This window comes from Pleurodeles waltl, chromosome 3_1, assembly GCF_031143425.1.
Source record: "Pleurodeles waltl isolate 20211129_DDA chromosome 3_1, aPleWal1.hap1.20221129, whole genome shotgun sequence".
Classification (NCBI taxonomy): domain Eukaryota; kingdom Metazoa; phylum Chordata; class Amphibia; order Caudata; family Salamandridae; genus Pleurodeles; species Pleurodeles waltl.
The window spans coordinates 610,564,282-610,583,586 of NC_090440.1; the positions used below are offsets into that span (position 1 = coordinate 610,564,282).

Sequence of the window (19,305 nt, forward strand, 5' to 3'; positions counted from 1 at the left end):
CCTGCACCACCCATGCCAGGTGCATGGGCAGTGCAGGGGCCCTCCGACACCCCCATTCCTCCAACTTTCTATGGCGGTGTAAACCGCCATGGAAAGGCTGGTGGTATGGGGACTCGTAATCCCCATGGCGGTGCTGCAAGCAGCGTTGCCCTGAAGGATGAAAACCACCAGGAATGACAGGCTGCCAGCTTGCGGCAGCCTGGCGGTGTTCGGTGGTCCGACTGTGGCAGCTCCGCCATGGTCATAATGTGGCGGCCCCACCGCCAGCCTGTTGGCGGTGGGACTGCCACCGCGAGTCTAGCAGTAATGCGACCTCCATACTAGTAATGAGGGCCTATGTCTCTGAATGGGCTTAATCTTGAAGAGAGCACTTTATATTACAAGTATGAGGGGCCTTGCATGGAAATAAGAACAAACTCCAGCATCATATGTCTGTAAATTAACATACTGATGTATGATGTTGGAGTGATTATCTGAACGTATCACCTCTTTAGAATCAAGATATTATTCAGTAGTCCTACTAGTCACTTTATCTTGGGTGCACACTGTGCTCGGACAGCCGAGGCAGCGAGACCCCATCCTCCTCCTCTTTTTTTGTGTGTAGTTTTTATATAGTGCGAATTTGGTCCAGGGGCATTACAGCACTTTACCTGAACACCAGATTTCATTACACAATCAGATTTGTTTTGGCATGGGTAGATTAAGTGATTTGCCCAGAATCACAGGATGTTGAGCCGACGCTGGGACTCAAACTTTGTTCCCTAGTTCCAAAATTGGCAGCTCTGGAAGTCGGTCTTCATCTCCTACCTTTAAATAAATTGTGCACAGTCTGCAAAGACAGCAGGCAAGGGTGTAGAAGACACAAAATATCTGGTGAGGGGCATGAACAGCTGTGAAAAGCCGAACTAAGGGTCAGGGGTGGCTCTAAAAGCCAAAACATGAGCCGAACAATCAAAAGATGTAAAACAGGAAACAAATGTCAGGAAAAAATATGAGAACGACTTTAAAGTTATAACACTTATTTTTCAACATTTCTCGTTGTTTCAGTTAAGTCTATGCGATCATATAACTTGAGTGGCATTTGTTAAAAGTATTTTTTTTTTTAATAATGGAACATTCAGGAATACTCCCATGCTCTGGCAATAATGCCATGAGTTACTCAGAATGTTTGTTTGTCATGCCTCCTATTTATATATCCTTTATTCGTAATAAATGTAAAGCAGGATTATTTTACATTAATCACATAGGTGAGGTTGCACTAGTGCTGTACTGAGTTACTTCAGTGTTCTTTGAAATTGGATGAGTAAGAAAAATGCTACATTCACATTGAACTAGAGCAGTTGTTCCCAACCTGTGGTCCGGGGACCCCCGAGGGTCTGCTAAACCTCCTGGGGGGGGGGGGGCCGGGGGGGTCCGTGACTGCTTAGAAAATTAAACAATATTAACAGAATAGGTCCCAGCAGTCAGTGGAGGGGGTCCCTGGATTCTAAAAATGATTCAGTGGGGATCCCCGGGTTCCAGTAATGATAAAGTGGGGGCCACAGAAGTCAAAAGGTTGGGAACCACTGAAGTAGAGCAATGTGTCACGTGGAGGGAGCCGGTAATCTAGTCCAGGATTGCTTTTTGTGCTGCTCATGGACTGTGCAGGTTAGTGCTTCATGTTCAGTTATTCAATTGTTATTGTTAATAGGGGTGGGTGGGGTGCAATACAATTCCAAGGGGTGGTTCTCTGTTTTCAATGTTTCCATAGACACCAAGGTCCGAACATATCGACGGAACATGCCTTTCCAAAATTATGGTGTACTTTGCCGGCGCCTTCTTGAAGGGGTGTAATGTAAGGCGCAAACGCTGGGGTGGCGAGCTGTGAGACCTCTCAATCTTGGTTATTGATTTAATTACTGTGGTGTTGAGCCTCCACTAAAAATCTTACTTTTCTCATGCCATTTGAGCCAGCATTAGCATTAATGTAAAATAGCATCTCCCGCCTTCGTCAAATCTACTGACTCGCAGCCGTGGTAAAGGGAATAATGTAAAGTTAAAAACACACACGCACCACACCACACCAAATCTCGGGACAGGTATACCCCACGATTGCTGCTTCCATGACAACATTCCCACCCTCTCCTGTAGACGAGTGCTGACCCGGATGAGAAAGGAAGGTTCATCTCGTGTAATAGAATGTGCCAAGACAGAAAGCCCCAGCCCCTCTGGGTTCGCTGCACTGCAGGCTGCTCCTGGGATGCGCTCGCGGTTGCAGAGTGCCGGGGCCTGTCTGCAGCGTGCATTAAGGCACCTGATAACCCCTCGGGGCTCCCTGATGAGAGCAGCAGGCACAGACAAGGCAGCTGGCCTTGATCCAGACTGTCATTTCCTCTCCTAATGTCCCTCGTTCGACGCTCGTTGTGGAGCGGCCCCCGTCCCCCCGCGGAAAGCTCTTATAGATTACATCTCATCACCAGCCCCCTCTTTCAATGGAAGTCTGCGGGCCTGCTCAGTTCTTAACGAAGGCCTTGCACGCGCGCACCCACGCCTGTGTGCGCGTGCTTTGATGACAAGCGGCGTGGTAATGGGGCAGTCTGTGTGCTGATGTTCACAGGAGTGATGTGGCCCTCCACAGAAGGAGTACGAGAGGCCGAGGTGGCTCGTAGCTGCTGAAATGAGTTACTGTGCGGGAATCCTTACAGGTCCATTAGAGAGATATTGTACGTGCCTGCTCGACCTTGTTGGTTCTATGTATTTTAAATATTTATCTAATGGGGCCTCTTTGGAAGGCAACTGAGCCATGCACATAAACACAAATAAATCAGGTTACATTAGCAGTTTTAAGGGACTAGAAACAAACAGCATGAAGGCATGTAAAAAGACCCCTGCCCAGTAAACAGACACTCCGTGAGATCGAGGAGGATGAAAAGTTGTCAGTTGTCAGTTTTTTTTCTAAAAGAGAGGAGGGGTTTTCCTCCCTGGTCTGTCTTTTCGACAGATCCGAGGACAGTTAATGGCTTCTGTGAAGTTCTCTGGCAAGTAACTGACTGTCACTACTAGTGCCCAAGTATCTTGGGTATTATTGCACTACCAGATCCATAGCCCAAATTTTTTCCAGGAAAAATTCAGGTTTCATAGTTCCGCTCAGATTTTTGTCCGTTTGAAGATTTCGTGTGGATGTCATACATTTTAGAACGTCTCCACCTATTTTCTATATCAGGCTGAATTTTCGGGAAACTAGTAATTGTGCAGAAAAGGAGGAATGACTGGGGCCAAGAAACGTACCCACTGCTGTGTTGTCAGCAGCAGTACTGCAACGGACGGATGCTGGTACATCTGCTGAATTATTGGCTTAGTTAAGCAGCCGCAGTTGCATAATGAGTCATTTCTAAGAAACCAGGTGGTCTGATTCTCTTGGTCACTGAGTAGATGCTCTTTTCTAGGCACATCGTGTGCTTGTGTCCCGAACAGCGCAATCATGCTTTGGCATTCATCGAAAGGGAGAGCTGCGAAGAGATATGTGAGGGACTTGGTGTACTAAAATGAATAAATGGAGCAAGGGCCATTAAACAAATGTTGCTTAATTGTTTTTACTGTCAAATTTAGAAGCATTACCATACATTTTTGACTGGTGTTTGTCTCCGTTTTGAGTTTTTCCTCAGATTTTGCCTTTTGCCCCACAGAAATTTGAAAATGTTTCTGCAGACGCATGTTCTCCTGAATATTTAAATTTCAACCCACCCACCTCCCGGTGTCATATATTTTCTATTTGGGTCCTTATTGTCGAATGACAGTGTTGTGTTACATGTGTATATTATTCCTATAGCGCAAACTTAGCTAAAAGGCAGCTGAGTGCAGTACATGGTGAAATACAAGCATAAAATCAATGAGTAATAGGAGATGAAGTTGGGTTGTGGATGGTTAATGTATTGTGATGTAGAGTTCTTTCCTAAATTGAATCATCTTTGGGGCAGTCATCCTCATGGATACAAGGATGAAGTACCAGATCTTAGATGCATAGATGGAAAAGGCCTTCACTCTAGTTTTTCTTTTTTACACTTCTTAGTGTGCGGTTTGTTAATGTCTTGTCTGCGGGGGTGTTGAGAACCACGAGAGCTGTCCTGCAAAATGTGGAGATGCTGGTCATGATAGTTTTGTAAATGATGCAGCTGGTTTTGAATATGGTGCAGGTTGGCAAGCAGATTCAGTGGCGTTCCAGGAGGGATGGAGTGATGCAATATTTCTTCAAGCCCTGGATGAGACATTCTGCAGCACGTAGGTTGCCCCTTTTGGGTGCCAGTGTAGAGTCTGGGAGGCCAAAGAGTAGGGCATTATCACCATCTAGATGTGAGAGTACGAGAACGTGAACAGCAGTTCTTAAGTCTCTTTCTGGAAGAAATGGTTAGACTTCCTTTAGAAGAGAAAGCTGATTCAAGACTTTCTTCTGTTTTTTTTGTAGTGTTGGTGTCCAGGCTGAATCCAAATGACTTTGCATCCGATCAAAGTTTGAGTTCAATGACAGGGATCTTTTGTGACCTGGAGGTGCTCATGTGAACAAACTGGTGTTGGTTGGAAGAGTAGTAGGAGAACCAATGAAGGACATTGCTGGTGAATCCAATTTGACACTCCAAGGTGCATTTGAGTTTGGGTTGGTCGACTCTTCCAAAGGCAGCAGAGAGGAGTAGTATCTGAAGGCAGGAATCATCTTCATCTGTGGTCAAGAGGGCATCATTTACGATATGTAAGGTAGTGGTTACCATGCTTTGGTATGATCAAAGCCAGATTGGTAGCCATGCAGGAGATGATTAGCACTGATGTGATCTTGGAGTTAAACAAAGACTGCCTTTTTTAATGGACTTGCCGATTAATATTGGGTGAGTGATAGGCCAGCAGTTGAAGAGGTAATAAGTGTCTAGTGTAGGTTTCTTCATTAGTTGAAGGCTCTGGCCTGTCCTGAGAGCTTCTGTGAAGATGCCTTGAGTGGGGAGGCATTGACCATTTTAATTAGGTGTAGGAGAGTGCCCCGGAGAGAGCTTTAATGGCAAGACATCATCTTCAAAGCCAGAGGTGGCTTTGAGGGAGTTGAGTATGTCAGTGAGATCTGTGCTTTGAAGCCTAACCATTGCAGGGTTCTACTGGAAGGGGAGCTTGTAAGGAATGAAGCAGGCTTGGTGTCATTAATGTTAATTGTCAGATTATCTATATTTTTTCACTGTAGAAGAGACTGATGGTATTTCACTTTCCTGTGGTATGGCAAATGGGTGTTCCCAGTGTAGGGGGGTTGATTCAGTGCTTGATTTTTTTGCCTAGTGTTATGCTTCTGTTCATGGTTTCATTGATGTGTAGCATTCGGCGCTTGCCATGTAGCTTGATAAGGTTTTGGGACCCCAAACAGAAGGCTTAGATTATAATCACCATCAGTGGAAATAAAATGCTGGACAAAAGGCTTCAATTTGTTAAGGATGCTATGATGAAAGCACTATCCTTTGTGTATCTTGGTGGCCTTGGGTACCAAGGGAAAATTAGTACAGTTTGAACTCGGATAGGCACATATTTTATAGAAGAATTGCCAAGGAAAATGTTCCAAAAGCTCATCACCCAAAATTGAAGTGGAGTTCACACCCACAGAAAAAAATTGTTTTATCATGTGTTGCTGTAGCTGGACATGCTCTGCTTACTCCTGCTATCTAGTGCTCTGCAGTCCCCTGCTAGTTAGTGTTGGATCCTGACATTTGCAAGCTATGTATTTTTCAAACATCATGAGATGCACTATGACTCATCCCTTGATCCATAAGGCTCATGGGCATTTACCTGATTGTTTTTTTTTCCGCTATCAAATATAGACAAATTCCTAGACTAGGACTCCCAGTACAGGGTTCAATTTTGACACTGATGAATCAGATGAGCAGTCTGCACTTCAGCGACTACATCATTCTACTTCCCTCAACACCTTCGGAGGGTTGCTCACTATTGTTTGATGTCTGGGACACCAGGGACCTAACTGAGCCTTTTGGGGATCATGAGTCCTTCCTTAACAATCCACTCTGGAGAATGCAGACTAAAAGGAAGATATAGAACAGACACCCTTCCACCTTTGCCAGAGGTGCAACTCTAAATATCTGTGGTCAGATCATCGTGACATCTGCAACCTCTGCTTTTTTTACCCGTCACAGACAATGCCACCTGTGAGTCCTGCCTTACCTTCCGCTCCAGACATTGAAGTACCGCTAGAGGCACTGGCACACCACAAAATGCACCAACAGACCTCCTACAACATTTTGGATGTCTTTGGAGAAGAGGTTCTCTTCGGCACCAATGGTGCAGGTCTGTCAGTAGTCCTGGATGTTCAGCCAACACCCAGCCTAGAGGCTGTATCCTCAGGAGACTCAGAGCACGAGGAAGAAAAGGATATCGAACTGATGCTAAAGATTATTGGCTGTCAAACCAAAAAGACGCCCAAGGCTGTAAATACCACACCTGCTTCCAAGAGTCAAGCGAGTTGCACAAGAAGTTACACTCCAAGATAGAGCACTGCTCCAGCAGGAGTCCGGCATCAAGTCCCAAACATGAAAAAATAAACCTTTCCTCCTGTGCCTTCAGGCTTCGATTGGCACAGAAAGGCAGCTTTGGAGACCAACAAGCCCCTTCCGAAGGGGCATCAAGCCTTGCCATCTGTTGCGCTCTACCCTGCTGAAGGGCATTGGGCACCCTTTCTCGAACCTGAAGTCAACAAAGACACCACTGAAGCCAGCAGTTGAAGATCCCATCGGCGCTGAAAGCTTTGTCAGCAGCTGGATATGAGGAGTTGGAGTCACCAATACAGTTGTAGGAACCTGATGCCAGGCGGAAGTATCTCTTTATTCACCATGTGACCAGAAAGATCTCAGCTAAACTATCTCTGCCTAACCCCACGGAGACACACGCTTAGAAGAGAAGGCTCTCCGCAGAGACCTCTTCTGATTTGGCACAGAAGCAGCACAGGACAGGGGCACAAGCCCTCTCCCACACTTTCCTCCACTGTCGCCTCTTCCAACTCCCTGACCTTCACCTCATGCTCACACACTCCATCTCCTGTATCGCCGTTTGAGTCACCTGAGAGGTCCACACATACCTGTGCATATGAGCCCACTAACTCATGTGACCAGCTCTTAGACACAGAGCCAGAGCACTTGAAAGACTAAAATATTTGCTCCGTGGGAGATCCTGAAATGCCGCACTATCCAGTTAAGGCATCCCTGCCAGATGACACCACGGTTTACCATGAGGTCGTCCAGAGGGAGGCTGGACATCACAAAGTGGACACACAAGTGGTACAAGATGAAGAGGACTTCCTAGTTGACTCTTTCCAAGTCTGAACGCACGCTCCAGTTTTTACCAATGATCAAAGGTATGCTAAAATCTGCCCCAGACAATTTTAAGAAGCCAGTAAAGAGACATAGTGTAGGAAAAAAGTAGAAGCCCTCACCCCGTGACTCAGTCTACATCAGAGGCCAGGTCCCCTTTGACTCCTTGCCCGATAAGGTAAGAAAAAGACTAGATGCTGTGATCAAAAGAGAGACAGTGGGGGCAGCTCCACATTAGTGTATAGCCAATTCTGCTGGGCTCCTCTTACCACAAGGTCGCAGGTGGCTGGATGTCATTTACAACAGGTTTCAATTAAAGGAGAAGCAGATGCTCGTCAGATACCTTTCCAATGAGTACAGAAAGAGGGGGGAGGAGATTGTGTCCGAACGCAAGACCTGCTCAAAGGCCAACATATGTAGAATGCATGATGTTGCGGATTCAGTCTGTACTGACATTAATACTGGCGTGCTCCTTAGAAAACACGACTAGCTTTGCATAGCTGGGTTCAAACCCAGAGTCCAGCTGCATCTCAACCTATCGTTCGACAAAATAAAATACACACTATGAATAGATACCTGCAGGATAAGTAACATTTTCCTCAACCTGGTGAAAACTTATTCAAACTGAAAAGGGAGGCTAGATATTGCTCTAAGATCTCCAAATCAGAATGTAAACGAGAGTCTGGTTGTGCTGTAAAAGGGCTATCTCTAACAGAAGTTTTTTGTGGATACCATACTGAAGGATCTCATGAACAAATGACCACAGTTGTCATTTTCAAGTGGTGGGGGGGGACTCAAGTGATACGTGGCACCCTCTGGATCGAATGCTTTTCATCTGCAGTTTTAGATCAGGGGCTTTGTCACAGGCAATCGCAAGTGTAACGGAAGTGGTCGAGATGGTTCCGGAACCAGGCGGCCATCTTCATACAACACCTACTGACGCGGCCTCACCTGAATATCTAAGGTGAAAGGGAAAACCTTTTGTGTTTCTCTCTGGCTGTAAAAGGGTAATACAGGCACCCACTAAATTGACCGTAATGAAAACCACAGGCACGATACTTATGTCTCCTGACCATCCTTTGTGCTGGAACCTCAGCTGTTCAGTTTTATCACAGCTAGATTTGTTGGCACGATCATCGTGGCTCCCTGTTGGCTCACTTTTTCAAGCGCCCTGCATACAGGGTTTCTGACAGCAATACCGTCCTGTTTGTCTGCCTGTCATGTCAGGGTTGTTTTTCTCCTTCCTGGGAAGTCGCGCAGTAGAAATTACTTACAGTGCGCAAAAGCAGCCCAAAGCATTCAATCGAAAAGAGCAATTTGATGGGAATGGTCCCTCGTTTAAAAGTTAAGGGTTGCTATACATTTACAAATTGGCCTACACTCTGCGCATTGCCAGTTCTACCAAAGATTTGTATTAGACTGTTTGAGAGACAAGTATTTTTGGGAACGTAAATATTAGTACAGAGGTGGCAAAAGTGAAATATAAATAATTTGCAACAGCGCACTACCTGTAACAGGCGAAAAAGTCTATATGATATATATTTGTGTGTCACGTTTTATCTGACATGCCTTTGATTATGAATTGCGCTACCTGAGGCATATTTGCCTCTAGGTCATTCTTACGCAGCTTGTGTGGCAACCGAACGGTCTATGTAAAGGAAGTGCGGAAATATAGAGAAACTGAAAAGAATGAAAATCGCCCATTCATGCTGGGCACTCTTCAATGACTCCAAAAACAGCTGCATCCTATGGCCCATAGTCTAAGCGCTACCTTTGGCGGGAGCCTTGTTCCACATATTTTGTAGGTAATTCACTTTGGCGATTGTTCCCGGGGTTCACTCTCAGTATGCGCTTATTAGTTTCGCTGTTTGAAGGGTCACCGCAGCATAACTCGCCTACCATTTTGTAATTGCTTTTATAATAGACTTTTGGATTCGAAACCCCTTCCTCTTACCGCTCCATGTACCACCTCTGGCTAGCCCAGGGACCATTTCTCAGTACAGGAATATTCAACTAAATAAGTCCCTGAAGAGAGTACCGCACTTCCATGCCACTTAGAGATGCCATACAGGAAGGTCCTATGTTCTGACCCCGGAATCCACAGGACAAACATATTTGAATTCTACGAAGGCCTAGAAAAATAAGTAATTATTATTTTCTGAAACCTTAGAGTTGAAAAGACTGTATGAGAGGTAAACCAACGTCCAAGGGACTTTTGCTAAATGACTTTCACGCCTGCCAAGCACACAGGAACAGTAATCTTGATGGGTAAATTACAGGTGTGAGAAATGGTCAGACAAGAGAAGAAGCCTCAGAAGCAGATATGTAGGCTGCTCATTTCCACAATTAACAGTAATTTATGTTGTAAGACACTTGTAAGAGCAAATGCCTACTTATTATATTATAGTTTGCATTGATCTAACTAATCGTTCCTTATGTGCAAGTATTTGGACCCTAATTTAGATATGTGTGGAAATTTGGTGCATCTGTATTACTGCTGTTATTTCTATTATTTCTCCAGGTAGTTTAAGTGACGTGATAGTACTGCTCCATACACGAGGAGTAGGTACCTCTTGCAAAATGCTGATGTTAACACAGAGTAACCTAGTCCGAGAAAAGTGCTGTAACTCTGGTCTGCAAGTTACTCCTACTTTTTTGTGCGAAATCTCTAGGGAAGTGCTTCTTAAACATTTGATTATCTGGACCCGTGTTTAATCATTACTGGGATCTGGGGACTCCCGCTGAGTCGTTACTGGGAGATGTGGACCATCGAAAGCAATTTTGATGATTTGAACTTCAAAACAAAACCCAAAAATTCAGAAAGAACCATCCATCAAATTTTCAAGGGCTGAAATATTTTATTTAATTCAAAAATAAATAAAAGAAGACGAAAATGTTCCCCCTTTTTTTTTTTTTGCAGGAGGGGACAGCTAAAATAAAGCCATTTTTGGTTTTAAAGAAAAACAAAAAACATATTCACTTTAATGGGATGGTTGGGGCTTTTCTGAATTCAGCTCAGGCCACGCAGAAACATTGCACAGTGTGGGTAAATGGTAGTGTAAATTGTCCCACTTGACAAACGTATAACTTCAGTTGTATTTATCTGCTCTTTGTGACTATAATGAAAGTTCTGCCTGTCAGCAAACTTTCAAGACCTTTTCTGTTGGATAGTGTGTATCATCCAGGAAATTTTAAAGACCTCCATTTTCTGCTGGCTAGTGTATTATATAATTCAGTGTGTTGTAGCATGAAGTTTTAATGACATCCGAGTAGTGGCAAACCTTCTTGGAGGTGTCCCCAATGGGCTTTGTGTGCACTCGCCCGAGGTCAGGTTGTTTTTCAGAGGCAAGTTGATGTTCCTTTTACAAGTGGAGCAGCCGCTTGAACCAGCCCACATGCCTTCTCTAAACTAATCTTGTTTCCAGTTGAAAATCACATGCTTCCTATGCACAAGCATTCTTTACAAGTCTTGATTCCTCATATGTGAACTAACCAGTACAGCCTTCTTGCAGTTTGTGTTATTTGGGAATCCACTCTAATGCAGCGGAAATGTAATGCAAGAGGGCCATCTAGTATTTCATCCATTGACCATGACCATCCATAATACTTTACGTTGTTGCTGCCATACAAGTATGCTTCACTGCTGAATGATATTGTGACATACCATACATAATATACTAAATTATCTGGGCTCTTAGATGGCTTGCTGCAGACGTTCGGAGTGTAACTAGTGCTGAGGAACAGTGGTGCAAGTGTGTGTGGTTTGGGAACTGTGCTGGGGAATGCGTCTACTATAGGACTGGGGTGATTAGAAGGTTTGGTTGCCTCATTTGGAGCATTCGGTCTGCTCCTACCTCTTATTAAACTTTGCCATACTCTGGTGATGCTGCTGCACCTGCATGCTTTTCTGACTGAGGTGTCTCTTCCTGCAGAGTGATCCCGAAAGCAGCCTTAGAAGATGACGGAGTACAAGCTGGTGGTGGTGGGAGCAGGTGGTGTTGGGAAGAGCGCTCTGACTATTCAACTGATCCAAAACCACTTTGTAGATGAATATGACCCCACAATAGAGGTAAGATGTAAGACGTGTAGAGCACCTCTCACTTTCTCTCTCCGACAGACTGGCCCTCTTTTTCTCTTTCACTTGCTTTGTTTTTAAGAACACCTCTGAGGTTTTCACAAGTTCAAAAAAGTGCATTTCAGTTGTGAATAGTGTGCTTAGGCAAGTTGTTCGAGGTGTAGAAGTGGGAGATAGATACACAGTGCATCTACTCCTTCTTCATTGAGTAAAACGATGCAGTGTTTTGTTATGTTAGTTTACAAGACCCCTTGTGTTACCTATATAATTTAAGCTGCATTAAGGAGTTCGGTATTATGTTCTTAGGTATCTGAGCTGGCGTTGCATTTTAAAGTCTAGTTCAACATGCACTTGAGAACCTTAAAGGTTCTTATGTACAAGGTCTCGGGTATGGGCCATGGTAAAGCTCTTGTATTTTACACTTCCACCACCAAGCAGTCATCAAAGTTGTACCATCTCTGGCAAGGTGTGGCATGTGTTCCTAATTTGCAGGCACTTCATACAACTGGAGGGCAACATACATGCAAGGAATTGCAATAACAGGTCCTTAACAAAAAGATACCCATGCTCACATCTATCTGGTATTGGGTATCCAAAAAGTGCAAGATGTTTGACGAATACTTCCATTTTGAGATTCCTCACCTTTAGAGTATTCCCAAGGCGCCAGTGATCCACTTTTGATCTTAGCGCCCTAAAATTGCACCAGAAGGAGGTATAACAGTGCCATAGATATGCAGCATGGCATCCTTATATGCTCCAACCTGCTGTGTCATTGTCCATGGCTTAGGTAACTTGGGACACATCAGGATCAACTGCAGGATCTGCTCCCCAGTCAAGGATCAGGAGCGAGATCAGGTGGAACCTTGATGTCCTCACAACTTCTCTTTTGATAGAGAGTGGCAGGATGGGGTTGAGGCCCACTTCACTTTGTTTGCACTTGGACTTCGACTTACAGCAGAACTTCAGCCACAAAGAAGACTTCTCAAGGGGGCAGCCTTGAGCAGAAGCAAGACCATGCCTTTGACTTGTCAAGAGCGGGGCTTAACTTGAGGCAAGTGGCTTTGTCTTGTGTTTGGTAATGTACAGTTTGTCTTAACAGGCCCATATCACTTTTGGGTGCATGAGGGCACACTCATCCCATGATCTAAAGTTGTGCCACAAGCCCAAACACTGAAGACACACCTTATGCGGATCCATGACTGACATCTGCTTTTTGCAGTCACAGCATGGTTTAAAACATATAGTTGAAGGTGGGGACGTTGTTCCCTTGCACACTGGATTTTGTTTTCTGGTAGTTATCAGAAGACTGACACAAGTGGGAGCTCTGCTCCGGAACCACGTTTAAAGGTGCAAAAAGAAAGAAACTGATGTTGGCATGCTGGGTGGCACTTCCATGCAGCTCCACTTCGTCACTTCCAGGGAAGAATGAAGTCCGTGCAGAGCTGCACGATGCCACCTAGCAGTGCATGGGAGCACTGCGATGAAAAGTCTCCGGAATCAGTCTGGCTCATGGGGAGTATTCTAAAAGGTAAGGAATCTGTGGTTACATGGACTGTCCATCAGAAAGAGTGTTATAAAAAGTAAGAAACTTGTTCTTCTAGTTGACTGTGGATGGTAATTGTTGGCTCCAACAATATGCTTAATAATTTTTCCCATGGAAAAATCCTGATTTATCTAGACTCAAAGATGTTTCAAAAAGGTAATGGAAAAAGTACCAGATCTAGGAAGGCTGGTGAAGGAAATTCCTAAGACACAGTGGTTTTCCACATGAACATAACCTACCCCCCCCCCCCCCCGCCCGCCCAGCCCCCCCAAACGGTTTGGTTGCTTCCATCTCATCCAACATTGGATGTTCACCTGGTGGCAGCCTGCAGCAGAACTCTTCTTTCCATTCCTCACCTGTAAATGGGTATAGTCTGTGTACATCTCGAAATTGATCTCATTTACCAGTGTAACCCAGGCAAGGCTGAACATAGGTGGGGAAAATGCTGATTCCTGAGGGACTGCATGTCTGGCATCTGGCGAAAGATGTCCTTGGTGAACCACCTGTTTCTGTTTAACAGTAATTAGGCCATCTATGTCTCACCCGCTCTAACACCAGGTACTCTGTTGAGATGCTCTACTGTCAAGGGATTATCAATGGTATCTGTTGCAGCTCAGTCGAGCATGGGAAACACTCCTGTCAAACCCTCATCTCAGACTCATAGGAGCCAGTCACTGATCTCTAGTTGGGCCACCCCACGCACCACCCTGAATCGCAGCTGGTTGGTATCCATGACGCTATGTGTCTCCAGGAGTTTCAGCAGTGGTTCATGCAAAATTTCTACCATGAGCTTAGTAATTAAAGAGAGCTTAGAGATTGGCAAACTGCTGGAAGGTTTTTTCTTTGAAAGAGATTTCTGTTCAAATCGAGTGACCACTCCTAATTTCAATGTAGCTGACACTGGCCCAGAGGTGAAGCTCTGATAGATAATTGATGTATGAGCTGGCACTACAATATTAGCAATGTTCTGTGTAGTCTGTTGGACAGTGGGACCACTGAAGAAGAATCACGAACTTAATGAACAAATATTCCAGTTAAACCATACAGCAGTGTGACATATGCACAGATGATCTATACACAGTCCCAACCCCCTAAAAAAAAAAAAGCTTTGATTTCTGCAGATGTTGCATGTCTTGAAACCACTCGGGGAGCGACTGTTGGTTGGTGCAGTCACACGTCCAGCTAGCACTAGTACCATGCAATTATGAATTAATCTCCACGCAATGGGGAATAACCACGTGTACCTGTTTTTTCCTGGTCAATTTACACGTGGAATTTCCAATCTAGTGAGGATTAATGCTTCTTTTTAACATGTGCTCTGAGTAATGGTACGTAGGCGTGAGAAGCTGGTATAGGACATGGAGCAGGTGTGGGGAGGGTGTTCGACAGGGCATGCTGTGACCTGGCAGGGGGAGTGTTCGATGCTCTCCCCCATGCCTTAGGATGGGTCTGATGGGGGTCATGCTTCATATATGTTAACCAGCATCTGGCCAGCCCTCCTGTGATTTTTACCAACCAGATTTTACAGCTGACAAACGTGCAGGAACATTAAGCCGCTTGAGATATGGTGGACCAGTAGCCCACATGGGCATACCCCTCTACCACAATCTTAATCTGGCCTCCAGTCGATATAAGCAGTTTATTACACAAGACAAGCACACTTTATAAACTTTTTCTTGCACTGCTGATTGTACAGTGCAGTAAAGTGAGATGAGGTTAGCCACTCTGGTAATTAGCACTCTACTCTGAAGATCTAGAGTTTCCATAATCTGAGAGGTGGGAAGATTCTAAGGACCATAATGGAACATCTGTGCTTTTTCTTCTGGAATTCTTCAGAGCGGTTTGTATGCATGCTCCAGATCAAGCAGAGATAATGTAATGAGTGACACCCTTAAAGTAAGATACACAGGGCCTTTGTGACTGATTCCTGATGCAGGTTCTAAAATATTGGCACACATACTGGTAAGTGCTGGCAGAATCCATGCCAGAAGGAATTCATGCTGACTCTACCAGAGCTTTCCAAACACATATTCCCATTTATGAGTTCTGTGAGATATTTATATGGGCCATGCCACGCCCCTTCTGTAAACCGTTTGGAATCTGTTGCCAATAACTGGGAATAGAGCGGATACTCATCTAGCCACATTCTGGTACTTTTGGTCTAGGGGTTTCTTCCTATGACCATACACCGCCTCCACCAGTTCACTAGCACACTGGTATTCTAATTGTTGTTTTTGTTGCTAAAAAGTAAGACACGTTGAAAGGTGAGTCACACACTCAACCTATTGCTGTTCTGCTGCAACGTTCATAATAGTTGGGTAATGAGTGATGAGGAAAAGTGCTTAATATGCGAAGACAAAAGTGCTGGGCCCAGGGTTTGGCTCAGAAGCCCAGGGCCTGTGGATCCGAAAGTAGGGGTGCCAAATACCAAGGCTGCATAGTCTATATTCCACCTCACACCGATATAACCATCCACCAGGCACCCCCTGCATATTTATCTCAGTTTTGGAGTTTTTTTTTTTTTTTTTTAACTTTCCTTTCTTTGTCGCAGTTTTTCAGTCTTTTTCCTCCTCCTTCTTTCCACCACTTGCATTTGTCTCTCTGGATCAAAGAGAGACAAATTCTATCATTTGCCTTTTCTTTTCTTCCCTCTGTCGCTCTTTCACTTTTGCATTTTCTGCCTTTTTCTTCTATCACCCCTCATTTCTCCCTAATGCTTTTTCCTTTCACCTCTTCCTCTGCCCCATCTCCCCCGCGAAGCACCTTTTCCGCCCTCCCGCATCCCAGCTGACTACTCCCCCCCCCCCCCCCAATCCCCCCTTCCCTTCTTAATGGCGGCCGCAGCGCTGAGAGGGCAGCTGCACTGACCTCATGGTTGGTGTGTGCTGCCCTCCACAGCTCCTCTGGCTGCTGCTGCCTTCGGACTTTCTCTTCTATTTTTTGCCTTTTTTTCCTTCTCTCTGTCACTCTTTCACTTTTGCATTTTTTGTCTTTTTCTTCTATCACCCCTCATTTTCCCCCTAGTGCTTTTTTCCTTTCTCCCCTCTTTCTCTGCCCACCTTCCCCTTGAAGCACCTTTCCCACCCTCCTGCTGCCCAGCTGACTGCTCCCCTCACTCCCCTCCTCTTAATGGTGGCCGCACGCTGCTGTCACGCCGAAGGCAAGCCCGTCTGCGCCCGGACCGCGCCCATTGCCAGGAACCCTGGTGGCTTCGGTTGAGGTTCCTCCCCATCCCACCCCAATCCTTACGGGTGAGTAGCCGCGCTTTACAAGCATTGATTGTTTGAAAGTCTGAAATAAACAGGCAAATGATCAGTTTTACAGTACCGTTTTCCCAAACAAAATTACAAGTACACAAGTAGTGTGCTTGACAACTCAGTCTTAGCCTCCCCAACCGTGTTGAGCATCTCTTCCCCAAGGAAAACTGTGAACAATGGTGGCAAAACTGTGGATTTTTCAACATAATGGGGGTTATTACAACTTTGGAGGAGGTGTTAATCCGTTCCAAAAGTGACGGTAAAGTGACGGATATACCACCAGCCATATTACGAGTCCATTATATCCTATGGCACTCGTAATACGGCTGGTGGTATATCCGTCACTTTTGGGACGGATTAACACCTCCTCCAAAGTTGTAATAACCCCCAATGTGCCTTAAGAGCCGTAAGTGTTAGTTGCAGTTAAGAACATCTAGTTATGATACATGGTCTGTCATTTTCTAAAACATTTCAGATCCTTTCTGCGCGTTCTTAGAAAATATATACAGATATCACAGTCACATATCTTACAAAGCAACCATAGATAAATCTTTTGGTGCATACAGTATTGCTACTGATCAATTACAGATCACAAGAATTCACAGCAGAAATGTTACTCCAACTTTAAATGCTCAGGCCTCAGAGCAGTTGTGATAATTTAAAAAATGTGTAATTAGAAAAGATGATGAGATTCTTCAAAATAAGTACAGAAATAGCAGCCTTAAAAGGAAGTACCATGTGGTACCAAAAATCGGCAAAAACGTCCCAAACTCAGCATGAATTATTATTGTTCACATTTTAGCTTCAGTTATGTTTCAGAAAGTTTGTCTGAAAAATCCGCTTTATTGTTTTTGAAAATAGACATTTCACCAGGAAATTAAACAGGCACTGGCAAAGCCAATAGGTTTCGCCTATGCAAAATCTATTAGCTTTGTCAATATGTTTTTTTACATGTTGCGCAGCAGTGCGGGTGGCTGGCTTACAGTAAAAAAAAAAAACACTATTAAGTGCCCAACATTGACTGCATCTTGTCGGTTTTAAATTTTACTTTAAGCCATGTTACATAGACTGCCGAGCTGCCGTGAAACATGTGAAAAAATACAGTGATGGGGGAATCAAGCTTCATGGGGGAGGAGGGGAGGAAAGAGAGTGGGAGGAGGGCATGGGGGTTGGGTGAAACTAAAGGGAGGGTGACAAACTTAAATCAAGATAGATGTGGCCTAACGCTAGAGCCGCCAACTTTGAACTGGGGTGAGTCCTGCCACCCGCTCAACATCCTGTGATTCTGGGCAAATCACTTGATCTCTCCCTGAAAATATTATATTTAGGTTTTTAAAGAGGGAGGGCTGGTGGCGAGTGATAAGCAGACCAGCTTCCTGCCTCTTTTCTCCTGGCTTTGGGCTGCGGCAACCATTTACCAAGTCCTGGTCCAGCCCGGCTGCGTGTGGGAGGGGAGGGATTAGCGGCGAGCATGAAAGGAACTAGCTTTTTGGAGTGAGTTTGAGTTAAATGCTAAAATAAAAGAACGACTAGCGGAGAGGGTTTGGCAACAAGGGAGTGTGGGAAATAACAGCGGGGGCTAATATAGCAAAACACTTATACAAATGGGTGGTGGAGACGTTCTTCACAATCGCGAGGTGTTACATAAAACATGAAAAGAAAGGAGGGCAGTATTATTAAACTGCTTATGAAAGTATCTTAACACAAACATGCTTACAAGGCTAGCAGGCACATTTTAGAGTCTGCATGCACCAGAGCCTTTCAGGCACCCATGAGTCTGTAGCACGTTCGTGAAGGTGTTCTGTGTACAGTAACCTACTAAATACCACGGCCTTTGCAAGGATTCCCTGGGCGCCAGAATGACATTATTGCAGTTTGTAGCAAAGCAGACCTACTGCAGCGGCCCGAGAGACACAGGAGCAGAGTAAAGACGGAACATATCTGCTCGTATGGAGTGCGGGCATGGAGTGAAAAAAAAAGGACCTCAGAAGCGTGACGTTAGTGGGACACTGGTTGTCAGCCACTCATCGCCAACCGGATAGGGTGCTTCGTCCAAATTCCATGAAGCTGAGAAACGAAAAGAGGAAGTGCAGCCAGATGACGTGAGAGTCTGCTGCTGACCAATTAGAAGCAAGAAAATGAGTGACCTGGGAAGCCTACCAGTGGTAAGTATTGGGAAAGCTGTGGGCGTGCTATAAGCTTTTTTTGTAACAAAAGATTTTGCCAAAGTGCAAGCGCTTTAAAGAGCTCCAGTTATCTGAACAGTAGCTTGTGTTAATAAAGAAACAGTATTTTTCCAGAAGCCAGAAATAACAGGTTTTCATTTTGATCCCAAACATTAGCTTGTTATTTTAGTCAAGTAGATCCATACTCTACTGTCACGTACCTACAATCTCTGCATATCAAGCAAAGTTTTATCATCAAATACACAAGATATCCATCGTGAAGCAAGGATTTTTTACCTCCATCTTACATTGAACAGCAAGAATGTTGCCACAAGTTCCCAGAGTATGCAACTTATGGACCGGCGTTCTGTCAGGGAACGCCATTATGTAGTCAATAATGCCCTTAACACCTTGCTGATGAGCCCCCAATTGTGGTTAGCTAGGCTATCACTAAGAATGACCACAGATATGCCAATGATGACCCTTTTCCCCTTCTACGAGGCCTAAGGGACACAATCATGTGCTTAAACAAATACCTACTTACTCACTGAGCACACATATACATAACTTGATTCATCCTAGGCTCTCTCTCTCTCCACCCCCATCCCCTCTTTAAACTATTTATCTCATGGTGGCAGTGCTCATCGTGGTGTGGAGGTCCCAGCTCTAGTGATGAGAGGCTGGAGTCGCAAGCCGCATGGGTCACTAGTAGACCTAACAAGCTGTAAAGCATCCCCAGAAGGTAGGCGGGGTACCTACAATGGAGGCAGGTAAAAGGCTGTGACTCGCACAGAGCTATGTTCCTCCAGGATTCCCCCTCTTCCCATTGTCTGACCCTGTGGAGTATCAGTAAGAGGAGTCTGGGACCTGGAAGTCTCACACAAAGACACAAATTCATTCCCCTCCCACTCTGTCCACGCGAGATTTGGACTATGTAAAT

General features: G+C 44.9%; 1 protein-coding gene across 2 annotated transcripts in view; it reads left to right on the forward strand.

Moving 5' to 3' along the window:
* HRAS (HRas proto-oncogene, GTPase) overlaps nt 1–19,305 on the forward strand; it is a 300,976-nt gene that overhangs the window by 176,369 nt on the left and 105,302 nt on the right. For both annotated transcript variants that reach the window (XM_069223063.1, XM_069223064.1), the window contains exon 2: nt 11,258–11,394. In XM_069223063.1, the coding sequence (XP_069079164.1) occupies nt 11,284–11,394 (111 nt within the window). In that variant the 5' untranslated portion in view covers nt 11,258–11,283. The remainder of the gene's footprint in view (nt 1–11,257; nt 11,395–19,305) is intronic.